General features: G+C 37.9%; 1 protein-coding gene across 3 annotated transcripts in view; it reads right to left on the bottom strand.

Moving 5' to 3' along the window:
* Positions 1–26333, bottom strand: part of ZFYVE9 (zinc finger FYVE-type containing 9) — a 71129-nt gene that overhangs the window by 36323 nt on the left and 8473 nt on the right. For 2 of the 3 annotated variants that reach the window (XM_067301249.1, XM_067301248.1), the window contains exons 2-5: positions 18499–18603; positions 11198–11302; positions 8253–10348; positions 3031–3130 (exon numbers count right to left, since the gene is read on the bottom strand). In XM_067301249.1, the coding sequence (XP_067157350.1) occupies positions 3031–3130; positions 8253–10348; positions 11198–11267 (2266 nt within the window). In that variant the 5' untranslated portion in view covers positions 11268–11302; positions 18499–18603. Of the gene's footprint in view, positions 1–3030; positions 3131–8252; positions 10349–11197; positions 11303–18498; positions 18604–20917; positions 20937–26333 lie in introns of those variants that run through there. The other variant, XM_013950609.2, reaches the window with a different exon arrangement.

The following is a 26333-nucleotide window of genomic DNA, read 5'->3' as shown; positions in this document are numbered from 1 at the left end:
TAACCTGCTGGACAATTGAGCAGATTTATCTTTTCCGCATGAGAAAAGCACTTTGCATTTGTTTATATCCAAGGCAGATCAGTATCAACTTATATTCCCAACTATAAAAGAGCTCATGCTATTAATCTCCAAAAAAATGACTTGAGCCTTCATTCAGCTACCCAAACCACAACACATTAAAACTTCTCTGTCAACAACATCCATCACAAGGAAATCTCTCCTCTAGCTCATGAAACAGAAAATATCTCCATGATGCTATTTCTTTTGCATCTTTAAGAAAGGCCTGTAGCTATGCAAGGCACCAGGAAATTCAAATGTGGGCTTACACCTTCAAGCTTATTTTTATGTTACAAATAAAGCATTCCTCTAATCGGGCGCAAGCATCACACCACCTGAGCCCTTTTCAGAACAGCTAAGAAAATCTGAATAAATCATGTCCATATTTGGCTTCCTTTGGCTAGGAATCGTCGAAAAGCTATGGCAAAGATAACAAGACTGAGGTATCAAATGGAACACAGCAGGACATAAACTCCCTCCCTCCTCTGCCCATCAACCTGCAGCACCAACAGCATGAAATACCTGGCATGAAAAAGGCACTTACATTTCCTTTCCAGAAGGAAGATTAATTAAATTCAAGTGTTTTAAATAGCAATTCTGCATCCACTTAGAGTATAGGGCTTGAAAGAAGAAAGAGTTAAAAATGCACAAAGAAAAGTTACATCTCTAGGATCCCTTTATTAGAAATTTCATGACAAGGTAAAAGAACATTTTTAAAGTCTTCTCTCAATCAAGCAAAGTGTCAACTATCAATTGAAAGTACAGCAAAAGAAGGGTGAAAACTTATTAAGCACATAGCTTGTCCACGGATAAGTGCCAGAAAACACGCACGCACAGAAAAGTGAAATACGAACTTGAAATTGAGCAACCAAATGAAGTAATTATTTTTAAAGTACAATTCCTACCCCCATTTCCAAGCCTGTGCAAAGACTAATGCTTATGCTGCTGCACTGAGTGAAAAAAACCTGAACCTACAAAGCAGCAGGGCGGATCAGGAGGGATTCGATACGATGGGGCTACAGGGTAACTAACCAGCAACACAAAGCCTCACTGCAAAGCACCGCAGCGGGGACTGCGACGCAAAACCAGAGGTAGCTCAGAGGCAAATACACCTAAGCATGCAAGCAGCACTCTCCCTATAATAAACGGAGCCGCGGTGTCACCGCTTGCTGCCATTAATGTGTATCCATGCTGGCAACGGGACAGGAAGGCTTTTAAAAGGAAATCATTATAACACAATCAATTTTATTATGCCTTTTTACAAGAACACTCTTGGTTTCAACTGAAATATTTTCAGATGCCTCCTTTCCCCCAACCGAAAACAAATCCTGCTCCCCGCAAAAGGAGCCCGCTGCCTTTGGCCAGCTGTGTGCACGCTTCCTTGCCCTTGCACACCTGGAAATAGGCTACCTCCTGCATCTCCAAATGTAACATTTTAAAGCCCCTTCAGCAATAGCATCTTCAAGACTCGGTCTTAATTCTTTGATATTACAACCTACAATTTTCTGTCACCTTACATATTTGGCTTACAGTGAAGAATTATTAATAATTAAAACCTACCACTTCTTTTTCCAAGCACTGCACAAAGATCGTCTCATTAATCTTTAATCTTTTTTTGAGACAGAAAAGAATTACTCCTGTTTAGTAACAGAAACTGTCTGCTAATTCTGGACACTCATCTCAAGACTAAGCACTCAGTTACTTTCAACTGAACCTAAACATTTACTGAACTCCTCTGGAGAAAAATAAACCTATGGACTTCTAAGCTTAACTAGACGCTCACAAAAATTAACAGGTCTTTCTGAAAACAGCAGCCCAAATAATCTATTAAGATGTAAAGATACCACCATAATTATCTTGTCTGAACTCCAACATACAACAGAACTTTCCTATTTAATTCTAGTTAAACTATAGCAGCAATCTTTTATCAAAACCTTCAAACTTTAGCTAAACATTTGCAGCAATGGAAGTTCCAGGATAACTCCCCGCACTGTAGTTACGAGGATAGTTATCCTAATGGCTGGAAGTCCGCATTTCGAACTGCAGTTATCTGGATATACACTTGCACACTGAGATCCAGCCACCTATTCATCTTACCATTAATAAACCAAAGATAGAGTGCCTAGAATTTTTCATGACGAGACAGGTTTTCTCATGATTTAAGCACTCACGTGGATCCTCTGACAACCCAATCCAATTTTTTGTATCTTGTGACTTGCAGTGACAGTTTGTGACTCCAAACTGTTAACACTACAAAGGACAAAATATTAATGAGATCCAGTGGCCCTTTGGTCTAAACCAAATACAGCCTTTCCTTATGCCAAGCACAGCTAATGCAGCTTCTTGTTTATTCTACTCGTTAACTTTGTAACCACCTCTTACTTCTCTCATCCTGTGTCCCACCTACACCTTAGCTTTTTAGCCATGACACCTAGCTGGGTTTGACAGGCTTTCCAGTAAAACGGCCAAAGCAAGGATCAGCACTCAGTTCTCGGAGTCTGTGGACAGCTTTAGATGAGACCTCCACCTCCAGCACCACGAAGCTCAAGAGTTAGCAGCAAGAAGAGTTGGACTATTTTGTGGATAAAACTACTTCCCAATTCCCCTATAGTGCACGGTCTAGAGGAGGCACAACCACACAATGCTTCTCCTTGGTATCCGACACAAGGACGTAATAGATTGTCCACTCAGACATCAAAGGACAGAGGAGAGGGTTTTGGGTAGCCTCCCGAATTAAAAAAAATCCCCCCAAACCAAAAACCACAATTTCTGCAGTCCTGCAGAATAGCATCACAAACTCACTGCAACCTTACCGGTTTTTACCTTTTGTTAATCATATTCAGTTTAGGAATCCCCCATCTCCACAGGAATTCCGAGCAGATTTCCCAAGGGTGTTTGCCACGCTAGAAACCATCACCGCAGCTCCACACAGAGCCAGTGAGGCTCTGCATTTCCGATTCTCCTGCCACTTACCATTCATTAGTACCGAATGGCAGATTACACACACTCGAGCTTCCTTTCGGTCCATGTACAGCAACTTGCATTTCAGGCTGCAGCATGCTGCACAGAAAACCTGGAACCCAAGAGAAAAAAAATAGTGTAGTTCAAAAAAATGTGACAAACAGATGAATTCAGACAAGAGAATATCTGTAGAGCTCGTGACATCCAGAAAAAAGGATGTAAATTATCCGTATTTTCCCATTAAAGCCACAGTGACTAATACATGCCCAGTGCCACTTTGCTGCTAATCCTGCTGTAGTAGTGTTATGTGCACCACCTAAAGGCTTGTCCTCCTGATACCGCACAGAGGTATTTTTAAAATATATGTTTGGCATAAATGACGATGGGTTAATAAATTCGTACCATATTACAATCCCTCACAAAATTAACAATTTAGGAATTAACTTCAGGCTTAGAAAAAGCAAGAGGGCTTCCTAGAGTCAGCTATGTTTAAATGTGCGAGTTTTCTTTCCATAAGAGTTTACTGTGGCACAGATTAATTCAAACAAGTCATTTTTATTTGCAGCAGGGCAATTCATCTACATTAGCAACTCAGTAGCTTTTTAATCTCTTCACAGACAACAAGCTATTCTTCACTTAAGTGAACAGTGATATATCAAAAATGTTTTTAAATATTCCACGTCTAAAACAAGGCATTTTACAAAGCTGAATGACATTGGTACTGCAAGAAAGCCTTGCTCTGTTTGTAAAAGAAAGCTCCTATTGCCACGATTACAAACACCGCAGCATCACAACACTAGGGAGAAGTCAGGAACTGCCTTTTATGCGTCCTGGCTGCTAAGGGGCAACACGGTGCAAAATCCCCCGGGGGAACGTGCTGCCGAGGGGCGTTTGCCTCGCCAGCGCTTCCCACCTGCACCAGCTCTAACCATTCCCCAGGCGCGGGCAGGGAGCAGCGCTGAGGCTTCCTCCACACGAGCAAGCCCATGAAACACGGGCACGGCTCGTGCGCCAGAACAGACACTGGCACGCAGACGTGATCCTACAGTAGCACCTGCAATCTCAAAATCCTGCAGAACAGACAAATCGAGGCGTCCTAATGGCTTCTTACTTGTTTTAAATAATTTAAAAAAACCCAAACCAGTATTTCCTCAGGGCTGCCATTCAGATGACATACGAAGATACTGATGAGTGCCCGTTTCACGCAGAGAGCTGATATCCCACTCAGGAAATTTAGAAACACCAGCAGCTCCATTATAAATGAGCTCAGATTTCAAGAAAGAATTTCAAATTTTAGTTTTAGTTGAGTTTTGTATGTACAATTAACCATGTGTTATTATGATCTAGGATGCTTCATTAATCCAAAAAATGATTGCTTTATGACTTTCAATATTTCTGTAAACAACCAACTACATAGGCTCCTCATATAAAAAATAAGCTTAACTAAACCTAATAAGCTTAACTACATTTCAGACAAGTTAAAAACCACACCAAGTTATGACCGCTTTGCAACCTGTTACCTTCACAGTCTCGTAGTTGCATGCATTTGAAGAACACAAAGTAAGCTCCGAGTTCACCACGATAACTCAAAATCAAATGGGAAAAAAAAGCTCAGCCTGTCTCATTGCAGGCAATTTTAGTATTTCCTAATTATATCAACTTAAACATTTTAGAAACAAAAATGTAAGGGTGGATATACTAGCATTTTCATGGAAAAAAAATACAAGACTTCCACATAGGCGAAAACATATTTTTAAAAAATCCCAGCAAATATACTTTAAAAATCTCATTTCTATATTTACACTTTAATACAATTTACAAGAACTCTAAGGAATATCACTAATAACATGACAACATATTTTAGACATATTTTACTCAATTTCATTTCTCTGGGAGAAACTTCCAGTGGAAAGTTCAGTATTGAGCACGGGAAAATCAATGTCTTCTGCCATAACTGAAGGACTAAAATAATTAATGTGTAATTTAGGACCCTCTGACAAACAATACAGTGTGCGTTCAGCAAGGCTCCAGAGTACAACGATCTCAATATTAAAAGAGAAAATAAACCCAACGACAGAACAGCTATACCTGCTCCCTTTGGCTGCATTAGCTTTCTAACAGCAAGAATGCAGAGGAAGAACATAATCCAGCACTACTGACAATTCAGTCTTGGCATTAGCAATCACCAAGTCATTTATCTCAGTATGTCATGCTTAGTAAAAATAAAATAAAATAAAGACACAGCAGTGCCACAGCAAGTTTTTATGGTATTAAGGTTTTTGGCTTGACTGGGGATTCTTAAACAATTAGTTGTTAGGGGGTTGGGGGGGTTTTCCTTACATTTTAGTGAAAAAAGTAGAGTTTTGGTTGGCAGTGAAAAGATGACATATAAATTTTCTGTTTTTCCTGTCAAGTATGGCTGTTTCATCCGATAATGGGAAATATATAAATACATACAGTAAAATTTATGAATGTGTTCACACATTCATCAGGTTCTTCATTTTAATCCAAATTTTATTGTAAATGTGTTAATTTCTACCATTCCCCTGAGGTTCATATCTTCCATTAATCTGGCAATTATTATCCTGAAATTAAAAACAGAGGCAGACTTCCCAGGTGCCACTCAACTATTTTCAAATGCAATTTTCATTCCCAAATGAAACAGAGATATTCACCCCTACTACAGCGTTTTCTCACGATGCTAATAACGCTCAAAAGGAAACTGTTGTGCTAAAGATTGTGTTGAAAAATCCTTACTCCCATGATTTCTGCCATTCGCCTGTAAACAAGTAACTGCAAGCGCTGAAGACACAGTCCTTTACCAGAGATTCAAGTATTTAATAGAAACAGCGGAAGCGCCGCTGTGATTCAGTGATTACCTACATCTCCGGCACACGGTCAGGCCGACTTGCTTTGGGGAGGGTTTTCTTAACCAGGGAGCAAGAGCAGGCAACAGAGAAGAGTTACGTCTTGAACCAGCGCAGCCTGTCGAAGCCCTCGGTTCCCTTCCTCCCAGAAACGTTACAGGAATTAAACATTGTAAAGCTCTTTGCAGTAAGTGCTGAGTGTTATTTGACTTATAATGATTCTTAGCATTTATTAATGAGTGCTTTTTTTTTTTTTTTAGAGAGAGAGAAAAAAAGCACAAAAAGGCATAAAAAAGAATTATCACAGAATTCTCTGCAGCATCTTTTGACTGCACATGTGCAACTTTAGCCCTGACCACAGTCGCTAACAAAAGCTTCTAGCAACAAGACTTTCTGAGGATTATTCTAAGAACACTCTGAGAATATTAAATACCAATATAGGTATTTTTCACATCTGAGAAACATTTATTTGTCTGCAGAGCAGAAGGACCTTTTATTTTATTCATTCCCTACACATCATCCAAAAGAATGCCGCAGAGAAACAGTCTTATTCTTCTCAAGGCTTGTCTTCAAATGTTAAAACAAACAAAAAAGCTACATTTCTTGGCCTTGCTGTATCTGTTCATGTCCATTCTGTTTTACAGTTCTTTTCCTTTTCTGCTTCTCTTTTTTGCAATTCAGGGCTTCAGTCGTTGCAGGGAAACAATTAAATACAAGCAATGAACTTGTTTAAAGCACAAAAATGAATAGAAAATATAACTGTAAATGGCATTCATAGTCATATTTGTTAAACCCATAAAAATCAAAAACATGACCTAAATAACTGACGGTATAATTTAACAGGTTGAAGCTAAAATAAAATACCAATGATGGACATAATTCCTTTAACTGAAATGCCTTAGACTCAGCTGCGATGAGAACAGGATTGAGCCCTTTGATCTTAATCGAAACATGCACAAAAAGTAGGTGTATCACTTCACACGACGCATACTGATCTCCTGGGGTTACTAGTCCCACATCGTAACTTCCACTGCAACCTGCAACAGGAGGGGCAGAAGCCAGCAACTGGAGCTCCTGAACCAGCGCTTAATGAATATGTATTTACCTGCCAATATCCTGGGAACGATTTTTCAGCAAGTCTCAAAATCAGTTTCAAATAAAGTCTGCTTAACTGGCGATGCAGCGAAGAGACCGAGTGCTATGCATTTTGGTTACTAAAGGGCAAACGGCAGACATCGGCAGGCCGTTACAGAGGAGCAAGCCAGTGTTTTCTGCTAGGCTGCTTCCAGAAGCAGGTGGCAGAAGAGTGTGAGCTTTCCAGACACACGGCTTCTTTGAGGTGCTTTGTTCGAGCCGTTCTGCTTCCCTGCACTCTTCTGGTAGCTAAAGATCTTGCCCATAGGAGCCAGGAGGTCTTTTAATCAACTTCAGAAACCTTTGGGTAGGGCCTAAATGAACCAAAGTTACTTTTACTCTGATTTTTCGTGGGTTTTAGTATTTCTTTTTATCTTAAAACTATTCGTGAATATCTACTTGACAAGAGTGTTAGTTTACCTCTTTTGAATAATCATATTTTTTTCTAAAGTTCCTATTTCCCATGTACCACTGACCTGTATTTCAATAACAGGATATTTACAAATATTTTATAAGCTGTTTATCATAAACGTGCCACATACAAATTAGTGTTGACCTAGATGGCATGTATGGAATATTTTTCAAAACAAACAAACAAAAAAAGATTGTCAACAATATTTCTTATACAATACAAAACGATACAGAAATCAAGCTTTTGTTGTCTTCATTACAAAATGTCTGTTCATGAGATTACAGAGAATTTACTACAATTTTTTTTCCTCAGAAGCAAAGATATATTCATTAAAGTAGCATAAGCAATATGAAAAAAATTAGAAAAGACGACTTAAAAGAACAAAGTTGGTTAGCCATCTAAACCAGCAGGAATGTCAGCAATTCCACAGCTCACTTCCAATTCCCATCAATATGTTTCAGTATCTTTAATGGGATTATTGATGCAGTAATTTCTGCAAACTAGTCCCCTGCACTTAGCCATTTCACAGCAGTTCTACATGAACCCAATGCACGGTAAAGGTTGCAATCCCCTAATACCCCGACCTCAGAGGACTCTCATTCTTACCGTGATGAATAACCAATAGGTGCTTTCTATTAGAACCCCAAATGGATTAGAGTTTAGAAACTTTTTTTTCTTAACTAATCAAATTAAATCCAACATTTTAGGAAGAGATGTCACAGTTAATTGCAGCCAGTGGCTTAGAAAGTTCTCCGATTTGATTTTTTTCAGTATCACAAATAAGAGGATGCCTCGGGCTTAATCACAGAGTGTGAACTTACCTTCCCACAAGCTCTGCAATGATGCCTTCTTTTGGTGAATGTAAATCTGGCCTCGCATTTCATGCAGTTTGGTGCTTGAGAGTCCGGAACCCAAATCGGAGCCACCTCACCCAAAGTCGTAAAAGGCTTTCTGGCTGGAGCTCCAAACTGACCAGCTCTGAGATCATTATCTGGACTATCTGGGGCTACTGCAAGGCACGGACTACTAGAGACTCCAGATTCATACTCTTCCAAATGTTCCCCATTAGTATCAGTAATAGAGACATTTAAAGACGTCTCACCAGGAAACATGTCTGCTGTCAAGGTATCCCCTAGTTGCGCCTTACCAAAGACATTTTTGTTTTTACTATTACCTCCACAGTTTGGGGGAACAAGATCATTTTGTAAGTGGTCTGATAATGGCTTCGGAATCTGCAGTTTAAGATTTGTAGGTTGTTTAGGTCTTGCACCACCAAAAGGAACACTAATAGATTGCAGATTAGTCACTGGTTTTGGTGATGTTTGCCCTTGCATGGATGGGACCTGACTACAGAGGTTATGTAAATAATTTTTTTTCATTTGGTCACCAGTGCTGTTTAAAGAAAGACCACTACCTTCTGTGGTCTCATTTCCTCTCTGTTCGTAAACGTTAGCGTAACATTCTGACTTGCTCTCCTCTATCTCCTTCTCCTCTGTTACCGAGTCTTCCTTGGAGGGTAAAGTCTTTGGAATATGAGCAACAACCGGGTTCTGCATTCCATAGGAATCACAACCATTAGACAAAGAGCTTGCTGCTGACGTACCCGCAACATCAGAGAGACTGGGCCCTTCAAGCTCATCTATACCAGTTCCTTTTAAGTCCACGCCTGCCTCCATCATCCCATCTCCACCTCCTCTACTATTACTACATGCCTCATCAGGCTGTTTTGTCTGCAGAAGTCTTTCATTCTCTCCCAGAGTTTGCTTATTATTCATCTCATTCAATTTAGTCAGTTCCCAATTAGTCATCTCCTGAGATTCAGGGTAACACTCCGCTATGCTGAGCAATTCAGTTGTGCCAAGATTTTTATCGCATTCACTAACTTCACTTTCAATGCCACTAACATCCTCAGATGCAGAACGTTCTGCAACATGTTCCTTGTAATTGCCACTTCCAGCCACATCAGGTTGACAAGATTCGGTGAGCCCAGATAGCCTAGATGGAAATTGTTGGGATGTTTGCTCTTCTACAGAGTCTACAATTAAGCTTTCATTACTTGAACAAGAAGAAGAGTTTTTAGCTTCTAGATCCGTTCGCTGAGTAATGGCTTTACTAGTAAAATTTTCAACTGATACACAATTTTCTTGCGTTTTAATGGCACCATCAGCTGGTGTCTGCAATAGAGTCACTGCATTAATCCCTGCAGTTGTAGCTTCTGAAAATAATGAATCTCTACTCATATTAAAATCATCCTTTAATCGAGAGGAGGGGCATGCAATGGACAGGCTTTCAGATGAAGCATTAATCAAATGACTAATAGAGTCATCTTCAGCACAGAGCCGATGTACTTGCTTTTCTGTATCTGTGTCTTTTTCAGTTGATCCATTTACAGTAACACTAAACTGATCACTCTGTCGGTTTTCATTATCCAGTGTAAAGCTAATAGTGTCCATTAGGGACTGACTGTTATAATTTTTACAATCCAGCAAATCGCCACTTTGTAGTGTTCTTCTGTCACAGTTATGCATGACTGCCACCACTAGTACATTTTTTTCTTCTGGCAAGCAAGCTATATTTCCACATTTCTTTTCTCTTGTTTCTGCAGCGTTACACTGATCATCCCGATTGCTGTTCCTCTTAATTAACTGATCATCTGCTGCTGCCTGATCATCAATCCACATGGCTGGGGTTTCTGAGCTTATACTAAAATCCTTTCCATTAGCACAGAGAACCCCTCCTCCCGGTGGTGTGGTCACTGAATGAGACAGGGAGAAAGACTTTAATCTCTGTTGACAGTCATCAGGAGCTGTAGCTTCATTCACATTGGCCACGGTCGGGTTAAACGACAGACGACGAGAAGGGGGATCTAGAATCTGATTCCACTTTGCACCCAACAGTGTAGGTGAAACAGCGGCATCTGAAAAATTAAGTCAGTGGTGAACACATTATGTCAAACACTGATGCAATCCCTCTACTTTAAGAGAGCTTACTGTCCTATTAAGTCTATAGATTCTATTAACTCTGTTACATTAGAATGGCCCAAATACAAATGTACAGATGTTCAAATACGGGTACAACAGTAAAACACATCTTACAAAACTAACTCATCCTTGATGAACCATTAATAGTGTAACTGTATGAGGCTTCTGAAACTCAACAACTTTCGAGTTACATCAATTAGTATAACAAGTTGAATTTGCACAGTCAGTTTTAAAGTATTGATTAATATACTTTAGACAGCTAGAAAGGCTTAAAAAAACTGCGATTCCCATAAAATTTTGAACTTCCTTGACAGCACAGAAGCAGCAATTAGACTAAGCAGAAACTTTATACTTTGAATATGGTAACTTTCATTTTATGATTTATGTGACCTAATAAAACATTTCTATGCTTAAGTCTCCCGAAACTGCAAAAGAAGCTTAAAATAAATCCATTTTGCCTGAATGTTAAAAATACGTCATAAAAATATTGCCACTGAGATTAAGCTCCATAAAACCCCTCTTTAAAAAGTCTATGGAAGATTTTCCATGAAAAGAGTGAGAAACAAATTGAACAAGTAAACAAGATGAATGGAAACAGAATGAGAAGAATACTACTAAAACACAGAAGACACATTATACAAAGTTACCAGATGGATTTTGCAAGTTCTGAGATCCACTTGCAACCCGAAACCAAAAAGGGTATTGCAGGTCTCTCTCCCTTAGCAATGGTGTTCTCTGTAGAGTACGTCTAATGTATGTCTATAATTCTGTTCAAAATGACTCACCTTCGTTTTGCTCAAATTCATCTAAAACCTTATCGAGGTTATATGCCTCTGCTTGGAAATAGTTCTCCATTTGTCAGGGAAAGACCACCAGATTCTTGTCTGAACCTGCCAAACAGAGATCAAATTACAATCAGATATCTCAACTTCATTCAGAAGGGTTTCACTACATAATGCCCTGATTTAAGGGGGGGGGGGGGGGAAAAAGTCCTTTGTAAAGCGAAATTTATATATATTGAATGCATAAATCAAAAGCATTTCCCAGGAATAAAAATTACTTGTGTGCTTAAACTTGCTTAATTCAGATTAACAACTTCCCCAAACTCACTTTGGATGTTACTGTTTACAGTCTCCAAAGTTGATAAATATGTCCAAAAAGAAGTTAAAATTTAAGCAAAATCCAGATTTTTAAAGATCAAAGTATTTGCAAACAATTGCAATAGAATTTTTTTTTTTTAATTCTGCCACATACGAATTAAGATATAAATGTGTTGATATGAACCAGGATCTGAAGCAACAGCATTGTTAACATTTGAAGGACACAGGTTCATTTTTACATGCTGGCTGTCAGAGCAACAGAAAATACCCTAATCAGATGAACGAAAAGGATACTAATACTAACCTGTGCCGTTTCAAAGCACAATGTATTCCACACCACAGAACAGACAAAACAATGTAGGTGCATCTTTCTTTATGCTTCATTCAGTGCCTTTTCCATTTAATGTGACAAGTCTTTTTGAGAGGCCAAAATATAGGTAAAGGGAGATTTGTCCAGGATTTGGGAGAAAGATACGTACAGACAGCACCTCAAATTGATTTCTGCAATTTAGAAATGTCCTGACTGTTTAGAAACTTCTATTTAGGGCAACATAACAAAAATGAAAGTCACATAGTCCTTTCTTATGCAACGTTGGCTTAGGACCTGCATAATGCAACAACCTACATAGGAATCATTCCACTATTCTCTTATTTCAAGCTTTTATTTTCATTACATATCAATGCACTTTTTCCTTTTATAAAGACACCTGAGTTTTCTTCCACCACAATAAATAGGGAGGGAGGGGAGAGTAAGAATTTTCATCAGTAGTTACTAAAGCACTGTCACTGTAACTGATGAGCAAGGATATATTTAACTATATTGCACTGAAAACGTCAAACTCAATCACATGCCTTTGCCCTCACAGCTCATTATCAACGCTACTTTAAGCATTTCAAGGCCTTGTCTCAACTTTTTACATTCAAGAAAAACACTGACCTTCATCTGAGCATTTAAACAGAACTGTCAGCAAAGCCAGCAATAGCCTTTAAGATGTCTCAGGTACCAAATGATGATGGCAGTGCAACCTTCCCTGTATTGCCACATTAATGAGTCTAACCACAAGGATCACCGTAACAGTGAGAGCAAAATTGCTCTAATATCAGTCAAAAATGTCATTGTCTAGAGCACTAGAAAGTCAACTACCCAATAATCTGAAGATCCAGCTTTCAGATTCATTCTACCACTGATCAGCTCATGTGGCTTTGAACAAAAGTTTTAACTCTCTGTGCTTCTGCTTTCTTGAACATATATTCGGCTGGCAGTAATCTGTGTCACTCCTCATTGCCGAGAGATGCTTCAAGGATTCGTGCTTGCAAAGTTGTTAAAAGATGTAATGGGTATTGCTTGAATTCTGCTAGCTCTTAAAACACTTGCTTTAATAACCCTTGTTCTCCTGAAAGGCAGGCACCGGAAATCTGCCAAAATGCACAGAAGTAAACAGTCTCATCAAAAAATAATATTCTCAGGCTAGAAAGGAAGATCACAAGGGTGAAATGGAAAAACCTAAGTCCTTAAATAACCTTCTACAACTTCACATAATAAATAACGTTTTAGCCCTACCTAATCATAAGAATACGATCGTCTTGCTACCAAAGGCTTCCAGCAACAAGATACCCTGATCCATTTTCTGAAAACACTCACTGCCAATGAAGATGTTTTCACCGAGAAATGTGTGCCATAACCTATATACCATAAGGAGAGACCTTGATTTGATCTATTCTCTGAACATCATCCAAAACAGCCTTATTCTCTTCAGAGCTGGCTTGCAATGTTGTGAAATAAGGGAATGGAGGAGGAGAAGGCGAGAACCTCGTTTTGCAGTAGGAAACAGTGTTAGACCTGACAGTTAGACTCCAGCTCAACTGAAAACCTGCTCTTTTACACTACAGAAACAACAGACACAAGAAACAAGTCAGAGGATGTTTCTAATTTAAAGCTATATTTTACTTTAACATTATCCTTACAATATCCAAATTTGAGAAAAACATTGACCATCATTATCTCAACTACCACAATGTTAAATACAGCTTTGTGTTCATTGTGGGCAACAGCTGTCTAAGACCAGGTTATTGGGATTCCCCCCCCAAAAAAAAAAGGCATTAAAATGTCATGAAATGCAAAGTTCAGGCTTTTAGGGTTGACCCTGACTTCAAATTTGTCACATGGTATTTTTAAAGAGATCATGTTACAATATAAATACATCACTATTTGATGTAATCAGATTTATTTTGTGTTTTGAAGATATACGCAGAAAGTCAACTTAAAAGAAAATGAGTGTAATAATGGTAAATTATGAATTGCAATAAGCACCACCAAAAAGGCCATTTTGCAAAGAAATTCAGAGATAAACTAGAGTTGTGACCTTACAAACTCCCAGATTTGTCCAACTGCATTTCACACTGTTATAGGATGCAAGGCTAACTTCTTCTGCAAGGAAAATAGCTAGATGATCAGCCATATCACTTACTGCACACCAATGCCGGATTGTAAGGTTAGCCACCTTGATCAAAGACTGCATTTCAAAGGTCTAAAAAGGCTCAACATTTTACATTCTCTACTATATTTGCTTTCCTGAAGAACGTAGAGCCAGGTTCTGACCTCTAACTGATAGACTGTATTCTTAGATCCCTAAACACCTACTGTATATCTTCCTGAGCTATCCAACCTGCCCACCAAGTCACTGTATCAAAAACCATTCATAGTATTTTAACTGAAAAAGCAATTAGATTTACTACACACATTCCAATTAAGCCAAAATCATTTTGAAAAGCAGATGCTTCTCCTTGTACCTAGAAACACTAAAATCATTCAGACTACATCCAACTTGCAAGAGTTTGGAGGTTCTCTTGCACCTTCTCCTCCTCCTCCTTGTTTCCACACCATGATGGGAAGCACCTTTACCAGCTGAGTATCTAATATCGAGAATTTCATTAGAATCTGTCCCAAATAATATTTCGCTTGAAAAAAAAATTTAAATATGATCAACCAAAATTAACTTGCTACAGCAAGACTGTTTTATGCAAAATGCCATATAATTTCACATTCACTTGTCCTAAATTTAATTTACGTTATAATATGGTAACAGTCCAATCTAACACTTTAGGAAAATGAGAATAATTAGTCTTACGAGAAGTCTGACTAAGGTCCTTGATGCAAACAGTATTTATCAGCGTACGTATTGTGAGATTGAAAAGTATCGGACAAAGTTCTGTGTTCAGCAGAGTCAAACTGTGATGCTGCCTGAAAATACCACGCTCGGGTTTCCATGCATTCCAATACTGAAAAAGGGCATCCAGTCAAGGCGCTCTCTAGGACATAAACACAAGCTCTGCAGTATGGGTGGCCCCAAAGAAATAGGCTACAGGCATTGATTTTTTCTGTTTTGTTTACTTTAGAGAAGATAATGATTACTGACAAGCAAGTTGATGGGGAAGGAAAGCTATGCTGATTATACAGTTCCTGAAAACAGACTTTTGAAATATCTCTTTGGACCTCTGCATTTTGATTTCCATGTAGCTTCCACAAGTTTAAAAACAATTCACTTCTGACCATTTATTCAAGTTTGGAATCCAACTAAAAGCCCGATAAAATTACTTAAAAACTGCCTCAAATTTATGCACATTGGTGTAAGTGCAATCTAAGCCACGTTCGCCCATAACAATTCCTAAATTTAGTCCTATATTAGCTGTTTTTCATTGCCATACAAATCAAGAACAAGATTGTATCTAACCAAAGTAAGCGATGTTAGAAGTTGACAATAAATATCACTATTTTTATTGACTTTTGTCTCTTTCTCAAACAACAGGGGTTTGGCTTTTAAATTTTACATTATGCACCATTTTATAATGATAAAAAAAAATTAACGTTCAGTCTTAGGAAACTACCTGTTTACCAATAGCGAGGGCATATGAAGAAGACTTAGAACTTTGTGCCCACTCCCTTATAATCCCAATGTGGTTAATACTACGTAGTAACCCTGTGAAATGATTATTTTATTAAAATCTGTATTATCTAACAATTAAATGTGAAATTGTGAGTTTAAATTTCATCCAATAGAGACATGTTTTGCATAGTTTACTTTAAAAAAACTCTAAGTAAAGAGAACTTTGTGTAAACAAATTTATGTAATCTTAGGAATTCTGAAGCTCAAACACTGGCACACAAGAATGCGACTAGTCAAAATCCAGATTGATGGTTTCTTACAGTCCAAGCTAAAATGCACAAAATAAACAGCATTAGCAGAGAAAACCTTTCACATCATTATTATTTCACCTACTGATGTACTAGGATATACAGAGAAATCTTTTATTTTGAACTCATAAACACTAAGCTGACAGCCACTCTAAATGAAATCTTGTTGCCTGTGCAATAGATATTTCTCAGAAAAGGTCAGCTGCAAATTGTCAGGTCTAACACCACCAAAAATGATTATTATGAACAACAACAATAAAAAACCAAAACACACAAATAAAAAGACCCACACGCTTTTCCTGAAGTCCTTGTTCAATGGAAAATACAGAGAAAAAAACCACAAAATTCGTTACTGCCCTCTCCCCAACATAATTGGAGGATGAGTGCTTATGTTTATAACAGATAGCAATGTTTCTTCCCCATTGCACTGTCAGTCACTCAAATGTATTTTCACCAGCTTAAGATCTAGTACTTCACTTCTGTATAGCCAGGAACTCAAGATGGAAAAGAAAACACAAAATGCTCTAACACAGCATGTTACAATAATCTGGCAGCTGCTGTTCCTGCAGTTTAGGATTTTATGTTACTTTAAAATTAAATATTTTTATTAAATATCCAACATAAATAAAAACAAACTTAGTCTTTACAGGTCTTTGGCAACTTTGATTATAACTCACAGGCATCACTGTAACAATTTGGAACACTTTTGGAATTACTTTATTCACAAATTCTTTGGAATTACTCTATTCCCAAATTTCCTCCTACTATAAAGGTTGAAATGACATTTTAAAATTATCGTTCATAGTTGTGAAACTCTCTAGTATTCTCAACTATTCCACACCATGGCATGGAGAGAAGCAGATGAGCAAATACACAACTCAAACTCTGGAAAAGTGAAGGTGAAAACATAATGAAATTGTGAAGAAATTTCAGTGGCCGTTTTAGCTGCCTGCTGCCAAAAACGAGACGCTTTATAAACTGGTACATATTCAGATGAACAATCTGAAGAAGGTGGTATTGTGCCAGCAAGGAAAAGGAGACATAAATCACCAAGTCAGTAAAAAGCATAAGTTGGTATTTAAAAAAATACAGCTCAAAGTCCCCTGAGTAAAGTTTTGGCAGAAAAGACTAACTGTAGGCAAAACATACTAATAGCAAAATATATGGGGTTTTTTATTTTTGTATCCAAAAATGAATACAGTGGTCACTACCCACTGGCACAGTAAGTCCCGAACCCAAGATCACTTCTCATCCACTGTAGAGTCATCTCCAGTCTCTCACAGGAAAAAAGCTAACAAAACCATGCAGTCTGTCAGTTGGATTATTTTCAAGCTCCTATTGGATCACAGATCATTCACAACTCAAAAAGACTGTGTTTTACTCTTCAATTTCTTCATACAATGGTAGGGACTTACCATCTTCATCCATAAAGCTTAAGAACTTCTGTTTTATCAATCTTCACAAATGCCCTACTCTCCCCAAATGTCTAAATATAAAGGAGCACGTACCAGAAATCTACAACTCTTTGTATCCGATATATATCTAGAATTACTATCCTAGTCATCACATCATTTAGACATAAGACAAACTTTAACTGATTATTGGGGAGAGAGAGATAGAAAGGACAGAAAAAGACTTCCTTAAAATTAGCTGGTATTTGTGAACAGTCTCAACCTTGGAGACTGCCTCTCAAGACAGCTCAGATGCCCCACGTGCCAGCTTCTTCTTGGGAAATGATCTGTACAAAGAGACAGGCCTTGCGTTACACCTGCAAAGTGGCAAGACTTGTGTTTGCTTTGGTCTCTGTGATGAGGAACATATAAACCAAGATCCTCCATGCAGCATATCCTACTCTACCCTCAAGAATTTTTCACCACTGGACCCGACAGCCTTAATGCTTCCAAATCTTCTTGACTTTAACAGTGGACTATCAGCATGTGATCACATTAACACATTGTAATAAAAAAAAATGCACCAAGAGGAAATACCAACATACAACTGTTAGCACCATAGTCAGCAAAGGTCTAAAAATGAGGGAGTTTGTTAGGAACCAGAATAAGATCTTAGGACTTTCTATGACAATGGGCTGTGTGCAGATCACTATGTTTCCATATGAAATTGTGAACATACACATTTCAGCAAACTTTTACTAAACAAAATACTTAAGTAGTTTATTATAGTCCTCATCAAAAATATATATGAAAGACTTCTAGAATGAAAATCACAAGGGGCATGATCAGACTGAAACCAAACATTGCCCTTTCGTCTTCAGTTTCATAGTCCAAAAAAAATACAATTTTCTCATAGCACGATTACATGCAATTGCATATCAACGTTACAAAGTTGTGAGATCCAATGCTCCTGAGGAATTGCTTCAACCCCAAGAAAAATGGTCAAGTCACACTTGGTTCCAGCTCCCTTCAGCGACCTTTATATTATACACTCCTAGGAAGAAGTCAAGCATTTCTACTGTAATAAACAGCTTGTTCAGAGAGCTCAGCCATAGTTGTATCTTTATCTGATAAGATTTAACAGTACAGACTGAGGAAGGATGATTTTGTCCACTTCCCCCCACAAAATAAGACACATCCTTGCTCTAAAACAAAGCAATTACTATCAGTAAAAAAATGAACACACAAAATGCTAAAAATACTCCATCATCTTCGGTACGAGATGTATGTACATGGATAGGGGTGTGTGTATATAAATATATACATACACATACATAAAGACATATGCATTGCAAGCACATACCCCTGAATCATAATCTTCTAAAATGGAACTTGCCTCTTACCTTTTTCTCTTATACATGGGTTAAGAAACGAATGACCCTGTGCCTACTCATGATGACTGCAGCACAACCAGCCAGTTCTGCTGAATCAGTGTGTTCTACTTGATCCTAAAAAGAAAATATAAACATGTATTTTATGATTGGTATTTCTGTCACAAACCATGTTTTTTCAATGCATGATTGCAGCTAGCACAGGCACATTTGGCAAATGCTGCAAGCCTCCAAATGATTTAGACTACATTTGCAGCTTTTAATTCAGGGTTCCATGCACTATGCTGCTATTGCACTCCAGTATTCTAACGAAAAAGGCTGATAATAAAAAATACATTGCTACCTACCTACAATTATTCTTCATTTAATTGTAAACCTACAGAATGAGGCAGCAACTCCAACAGTCCTTGTATCCCTGATGACCTTCACAGTAATGCTTAATTTATAGAGCTAGCCTCTGAAGTTAATTATATTACACTACAATAGGCCTTCCAAAAATAAAGAGCTAGTAGCTTTGATACTTAACACAAATTCATGGCCCTCAGAATTCCGTAAACTTCATTCATCAGCTTCCCACTGATTTCTCTATAGCTAAACAACTGTTTTTGTCTTCAAATTATTCCTCCTACAGTCGTAGTCTCCCCTCACTTCCTTAAGGCTTCTTCTCTTGAAAGGACAACATGGCATCAACCTTCAACAGCAGGGAGGATCCAAGCAGAAAAGGCTCTTCAGAAAACATATCTTGTTCTCCTAACTACAGCATTTTTATAGGATCAGGTGCTCACTTTCACAGGCTGCATCCTAACAGTCAATATAGCTCAAGAATCCAACACTGCCATGAGCAAAGACGACTAGTTTATGATAAACAACCAAACAGGAATAAGGACTGAGTTAAATTAAATTCATACTTTAAGGTTTGCTGGTGCTGATATTTTACCTGTTAAGTAGCTGAAACATTTATTAGTGCTTTGATGAAGCAGTAGCATATGTTAGAAAATAATCTTTAAACTCTGGTGAAATGAACAGAGCTAAAAAAAACAAAAAACAAAAAACCAACCAAACAAAAAAAACAGTTCTCTGTGCATGAAAGCAATATTCAGTGTTATACTACAATTTTCCCAGGGTTGTTTATTATTCTTTTCAGAAATAAGCTACAGTAATAATTCCAGGAAACTAATGAACTGAACAGTAGCACTCCTAGTAGTACTGTTTCCAAATTCAGAATAAAATCACACAGCTTTGTATGCCAACAGAACCATTCCTGTATGCTAATTAAAATTTCAGATGCCATGCATATTTCCACCTCTCTAAGATAAGAGGACATTTAGATATTTTGGAAATAATAGACTTTATTGTATTACAAGGTTCTTCAGATAGGCTTCATATGCATGCAAAAACGAAGGTGTGGGAAAATTTAATTCCATTGAAAGGTGGATGATGTGGGGGTTTTTTGTTTTTTGTTTTTTGTTTTTTGTTTTTTAAGAGATATGAAGTACATATGGCAGCAGGGCAAGGTTACTTCTATCAACAACACGTCCCCTCCCTGGCCTGTAGATAGAGGACAATGGTTCAGTTTTCAGACACCTTTGAAAAGACGGATCAATTAATATCAATTCTGGGAGTGATTTATGACAAGGCCTGTCAACTGAATCTCGATCAAACGCATTTCACATTAACAAGTCATTAACCACAAACTTCAGTCTCAACCAGTCAGGAATGGATCAGACGAAGCAACCTACAGCTGAAACACGCTGGGCTGTTACTAATGCCCTAAGCCAACAAGTCTACTGCTAGTCAGGGAATATTCAGAACAACAGTACAGCTCGATTGCTCTTTGTTTTTATTCTGATCCACCCTCCTTGCTCCATTCTTCCCATATAACTTTTTTGCCCATAATCATTCAGTGCAGAAGAAGACACATCCAAAGAAGTGCTACCAGTGTCCAAAGAAAGCTCTGAAGAGATACTACCGCGAGGTCCTAGAGCTTTTTGTTTACAATTCCCTGTTTACTCTCAGCAGCCATTTCTCCTTATAAAGATCAATCCAAAAATCAAAGCATATTAGCAATTATGAATGTAATATACTTACACAAAGCACTTAAACTAAATGTATGGTTTGGATTTCTTGAAAAAAAGAACTGTAAGCTGACAATAGAATTACCTTCTTTTTCCAATAAAAAAGTTAATGTAAGGGAAACATATTGAAATAAAATCAAGGACAAGAGTAACTACAAAAGATAGTCAAGAATATTCATAGCCATGCATAACCTAATGAATATTAAATTTTTCACTAATACTACTCTCTGCTAAGGAATGGTACCATCAAATTTGAAAAATATATATATTTCCACCTAAAAATTGCGTGCCTATTGAAACCTAAGATCATTATAAATGAAGGAGGCGCAGTGTCTCTGCTGTTCCAGTTTGCTTACTTTAAGCGTTTCACTTTTCTTTTTTTCTCTCTTCTGCTGATGAGTGAACTTTCCGTCTCCTGCCCTACAGTGATATCACTCAGGTGCTGCTTTGGTTATACCCTACATGGATGATTTCCCTCAGGAACTCCAGGAGGGTGACTGCCAATTACTGCCAAAGCAAAACAGAAATTGAAGAGAAATTTGACAAGCAGAGACGTGCCTGGAATAAAGAAACGATGAAGAGCAGAAGAAAAAAAGTTCTAAAAATATCTGATTAGAAATATCTTCCACGAAAAAGAATGTAAAAAAAAGTTACAACATTAAATGGAAGTAATCTGAACTAACATGAACTAGAATAGCTTACAATGAATGGAAAGAGGCTGAAAAAGAAGCAATTTTGATACTGTGTAAAAAAAATTGGGGAAGAAGCTCAGAGCATGAAGAGATGCTAAAAAATGTTTCCATCTACAGGCAAGGATCCAATTCTTAACTACACTAAGGATCCTCTATAGCGCGCTAACAGTGAGAAGATGTCTTTGAGTAGGCAGGAATACGTTTGCAGCAAGGCACTTCATTGTTGCGAGATCAGTTGAGCAGGGCATTAGCATAAATGCAAACCTAGATTTCAATGCTGGTAGCTCAGCTCTCCTAGCTTGTCTTCACTCTGGAACCATCCGACGGGAGATTCAGAGAGACTAAGTGCAATGGACGTATTAACAAGCCATCATTATACTCCAGGTCCCAACTCTCGCAAGAATAAAAACCGCAACAACAAAGAAATACTATAGAAGGGTTTTACATTAATAGGAAAATGGTGTATTTAAACAAGAGTGGAAAGAGCTAGCAAGTTTCAGAACAGGCATCAATTACTCAATATGAATCATTTTAATTATCTGAACAGTTCATCTGAAAGCTAAATCTTCACAAGTGGAAAAGGTGATCACTCAAGTGATGCAATACTTGGAATAAGGGCAATTTACCTTGTGCTCAACAATTTGTAACTTCACAATGGTTCCTTCTTGGCCTCTCTCAAAGAAAGTAGCAACTTCAGCCCAGTTTCATACGAACATGCATTTAAATTTTTTTTTTTTTTAAGAATTAATGCAAGTAGAAAGACAAACTACTACTTAGGAACGCTCCTCCCAGTTTGGCAGTCCTCCAGATCAATCTTTGGATACACTGTCACAACAGCACCCAGAAATCCATATGGACAGTATATGTCCACCCTCAATGAATGAAAGCAAGCTTCGTTCTCCAGTGCTGCCAGTCCGTTATCTTTCCTGAGCATTAAATTGACTTTCAAACAGCTATTCATTCGGTACAGAGCTAAAGTACACAGCAATGTCTATCTAATGCATGCCAAATAAATGGAGGAGCAGGCTTTATAAAATGTTTGTGATACGACAGTAGTAATATTTGTGTCACATACATGAACATCCTGGCAATGGCAAAGACTTCAGATTAGACCACAAATTATTAAACATTTCAACATGAACTATTTTATTAATAATTTAAACTTGCAGCTATGCAATATGACAAAAAAGAAAATAATTGTTTTTAAAATTTTAATATATTAAAGGACATTGGCAAATAACAGAATTTTTCAAAAATACCTTGTCTAAAAAACACTCCTGTAAAATAGCACTTCAAGATTAGAGAACTCCATAACAACCCACCATAATAATAATTGAATGAGAAATATTAAAACTTGCAGCAGGAGATTAAACGTAACACATAAACAAGATATCGTCTTTGCTAATCTTTCTCCTACATCAAAAACTCCAGACCAAATATCCTTCATTTTTACTTCCCATAATCCCCTGATGCTGCTATTATTCAATGTAAAATAAGCACAGATTAGACTGGGGCACGGCAGGCTATTTCCGTGGAATACGACACCTATCTACCTACGAGAGCTGACAAATGACAAACCATTTCTAAGTTGCATTGTTTTGTCTTTTCCAATCAATTCCACAAACAGAGACGGACTATGTATAAAGCAGAATACAGTTTCTCTAATTTTTTCACGCATATTTGTATTTTTTCTTTTACCTCTCCCCATGCCATTTGAAAGCTATTACTTTCACTTTTGTCTCCGGCCAAGTTTCCATAAGGAGATATTCCCGCAGGCCAGAGCGGCAGTAAGGCAGTGAAAAGAGCAGCAGCTTCAAAGCAGCATTACAGAAGGTATGGCAGTCAAAAGTAACAGGAGGACGAGAAAAATTAAAGCAGCACTATCAATCTTTGCCCTCCAGGAAATCATGGAAAGCAGCCCAACTGAAAAGGACCCCTGGTTTATAACAGTTTACAGTAGAAAATAAATTCCATTTCCTACCTCTTTTTCTATTTCAAGGAGAAATAAATTGATTTATTTTCTTGACACAAACATAGCCCTGTTCCCCCCGCCCCCAAAAAAAAGCAAAAAACAAAACCCACAAGACTTCCTCAGGACACTCCAGAGGCCTTCAGCACCTAGAGACAAGAACCGCATGTCCCTCTTATGTAACTGCTTTTGACAGGCTTGAGAAGTATTCATAACCAACTCTTTTAAAGCACAAATAGATAGGTTTACACCACCGCACTCCTTCAGTGCAAGTTTTTTCCAGAGGAACACAGTTTGGAAAAAAGAGAAAATTCCTTCCTGAACTTACTCATATGCTTATGAATCTCTTTTCAAAACTGAATGCTTTATAAATCTAATGTTATATAACACTCTGATTAAATGTTTTAGCAATCTCCAAGTTTAAAACACTATAAAAAACAAAAATCTCATGCACAGTGTATTAAATTAAACATTAACTGAATACGGAGCCATGTTTCACGCATGGATTCCATATAACATGTTAGCCATGTAACAATGTGCTTTAAAAAAAAAATCGGTAAATATAGCATACTGTGTATGAACGTAGTTAATTTTTATTCAAATATCAACTAAAGTAAAATGCATAGAATAAAAAAGTTTATATTATCCCAAACATGCAGATCGTTCAGTAACTTAGAAGTTTCTTCGATTTGGGCAACGTGGGAGAAACCAACTAAGGTCCCCTGGCATCAATACTCCAGTGCCTACAAGCGCCAAGGAACCGTCCTGCTTATACAACCTGCGCCGAAGCGATACCCGCAGGTACCGCCAGCCAAATCCGTACCTGATGATGAAAGCCAGATTCTCCACGCAGCCAGCATGGGACTGGTGAAGAGGACAACAGGCAAAGATGGAAACCACTCCGCTACCATTTACTAGTGCATCAGTCCCGAGTTGTGCCCCCTGGGGAGAGAAGCTGCTAGAAGCCACACGATTTATGCACTCAGCTGATCTTTAGAAAAAGAACAATCTGTACAGAAATGAAGTCGGAAAGTCTTCATTCACTTTCTGTCAGAAAGCAGTCTATCAGCTACTCGAGTTCCCTTTATCAACACAGGCGGATGCTTCCTTTTTCCTATCCTACTGTGGTCATCTTTACTCATCTGATATCTATACAAAAGAACAGTTTTTAAAATCTTGACACACATACACCCTTTTAATAGGAAATATTGTACTGAGAGACAAAGAAGACTTGTTATTTCTCAAATCCTATGTTTTGTAGAGCCAGATTACTGTGAGTCTCTGGAAGTAAATAAGGAGGTTTATGAACATTTCTCTCATACTCCTTTTTGATGTGAAATTATCTCAAAGGAGGTAACTTTTAATTCTGCTTAGCAATTTTATTTCTCCTATTGAGTTGACCTTTCTATTTATATCATGCTGAGATTAAACTGATATATATATTCATTTATAATATCGACCTATTATAAACTATTTTTGCCTTGTCAAATGTAACAAAGTTCATTGCCAGATGTTTGTGATCACGATCTAACCACACTGCTGATGCTTGCTGCGCATTACATCTTAAGTCATCTGTGACTAGTAGCTCAATACAAGCCAACACAACTAGTGCAATGCTATTTACTGAAACCAGCTCCACCGCCATTGCTAAGTACGATTCTCATTTACGCTGAGGTCCATTAAAATTCTTCTAACAGGGCTGAAGGGACTAAATGCTAACCAATAGAAAATGGTGAGCAATTGAATTCAGATTCACTTTAAAGCTTTTTTTTTACACCGCTCCCATGGTGCAATGCACCAATCCGGGTATTTACTCAGAATTTGTCAGACTCAAAAAATTTAGTTAGCAGAGTAGGTGCCCATAATTCTGCATCCTTGTTTGTAGTCCTCTTAGGTTGTCACAGGAAATAAAGGTTTAACAGATGCAAAACAAAACTTTTAAAAGCAATCACTAATAATGAGTCAAAATATCATTTTCAGAAATCTTACAGATCTTCAGCTCTAAGGATTCCACATATTCCAAAAATCAGACGCAACATTCTCAGAGACTCCAAGCCTGGGAAACCTAAGCAGCTTCTTTTGAAAGTTTCTCCACTGATATGGTTGTTGATTCTGTTCAGCCATGAATCCCTCATTCTTCTTTTCAGCTCTTTTTTTAACGGCAGTGTATTCCTGCGTTCTGTTTTCTTGGTCCGCCTGTCTTATGTTTCCCTCTAAAACACATTCCTTCCTCAATCACTTCTTCCCGTGTCCATTTGCTTTCTCGCTACCCAGGCTCCCTTCCTTCCCTGCCAAAAAAAGGAAAACCCCTTATGTTTCAACATCACTGTGCAGAACCACAGGTATAAACCAGTTGTAAAAGACCTCATTAACCACAAAATATTAGTCCTCATTCTTAGTAACGATTGGAAGAAACACAGTAGCAGTCCCAATGCCACCACCTTGCAAACGTAAATGAAAGTCTTTGGACACAAGAGCTAAGAAAAAAACAACAACGAAAAACACCCAGGTGGCCAAAATAATGGTGGAAACAAAAAACAACATTGTTACTATCATCCTGCCTTCCACCTGTCCTCATCATTACTGACATCCTGGCTCCCTCGTGAATTCATTTATGCCCTCAGTCTTTCTCACCACTTAACGCAACACAATTTTGACATGTACACACACGTCTAAGATCCAGAATCAACACAGACGCCTGCTTCCCTCAAACAGCTGTATATTCGAAATCTCTACTTAAGACAAGTTTTGTTATCTACAGAAGAGTTACTCTTCGCACATTTCCTCAAAGCAGAAGAGTGTACAACTGTATCTACAAGCCATTTGAACAGAAATGAAGCTGAATAGTAAGAAGAGAAAATATAGCCGCAAAGGACAGTACAGGAAAAGAATGAGTAAGCAAAGGCACTAAATTTACACATATCCACTGTCAGTCTCAAGAAACAATTCCTCATTCTCATCATAAGAAAACCCATGTTCATTCTACAGGACTATGAAAAAAACAAAAAATCTATGTATGTGCAAATTTAAATTATGGATTGAAACGTATTTTACAGGTGACATGTTAACTAAGGCTAAGGTAAGCACAATATAAAGGAAAAGGATATTATG

This window comes from Apteryx mantelli, chromosome 8 (genome assembly GCF_036417845.1).
Source record: "Apteryx mantelli isolate bAptMan1 chromosome 8, bAptMan1.hap1, whole genome shotgun sequence".
NCBI classification, from domain to species: Eukaryota; Metazoa; Chordata; class Aves; order Apterygiformes; family Apterygidae; genus Apteryx; species Apteryx mantelli.
The sequence above is the reverse complement of the archived record's forward strand: the minus strand, read 5'-3'. Positions and strand labels throughout refer to the sequence as shown.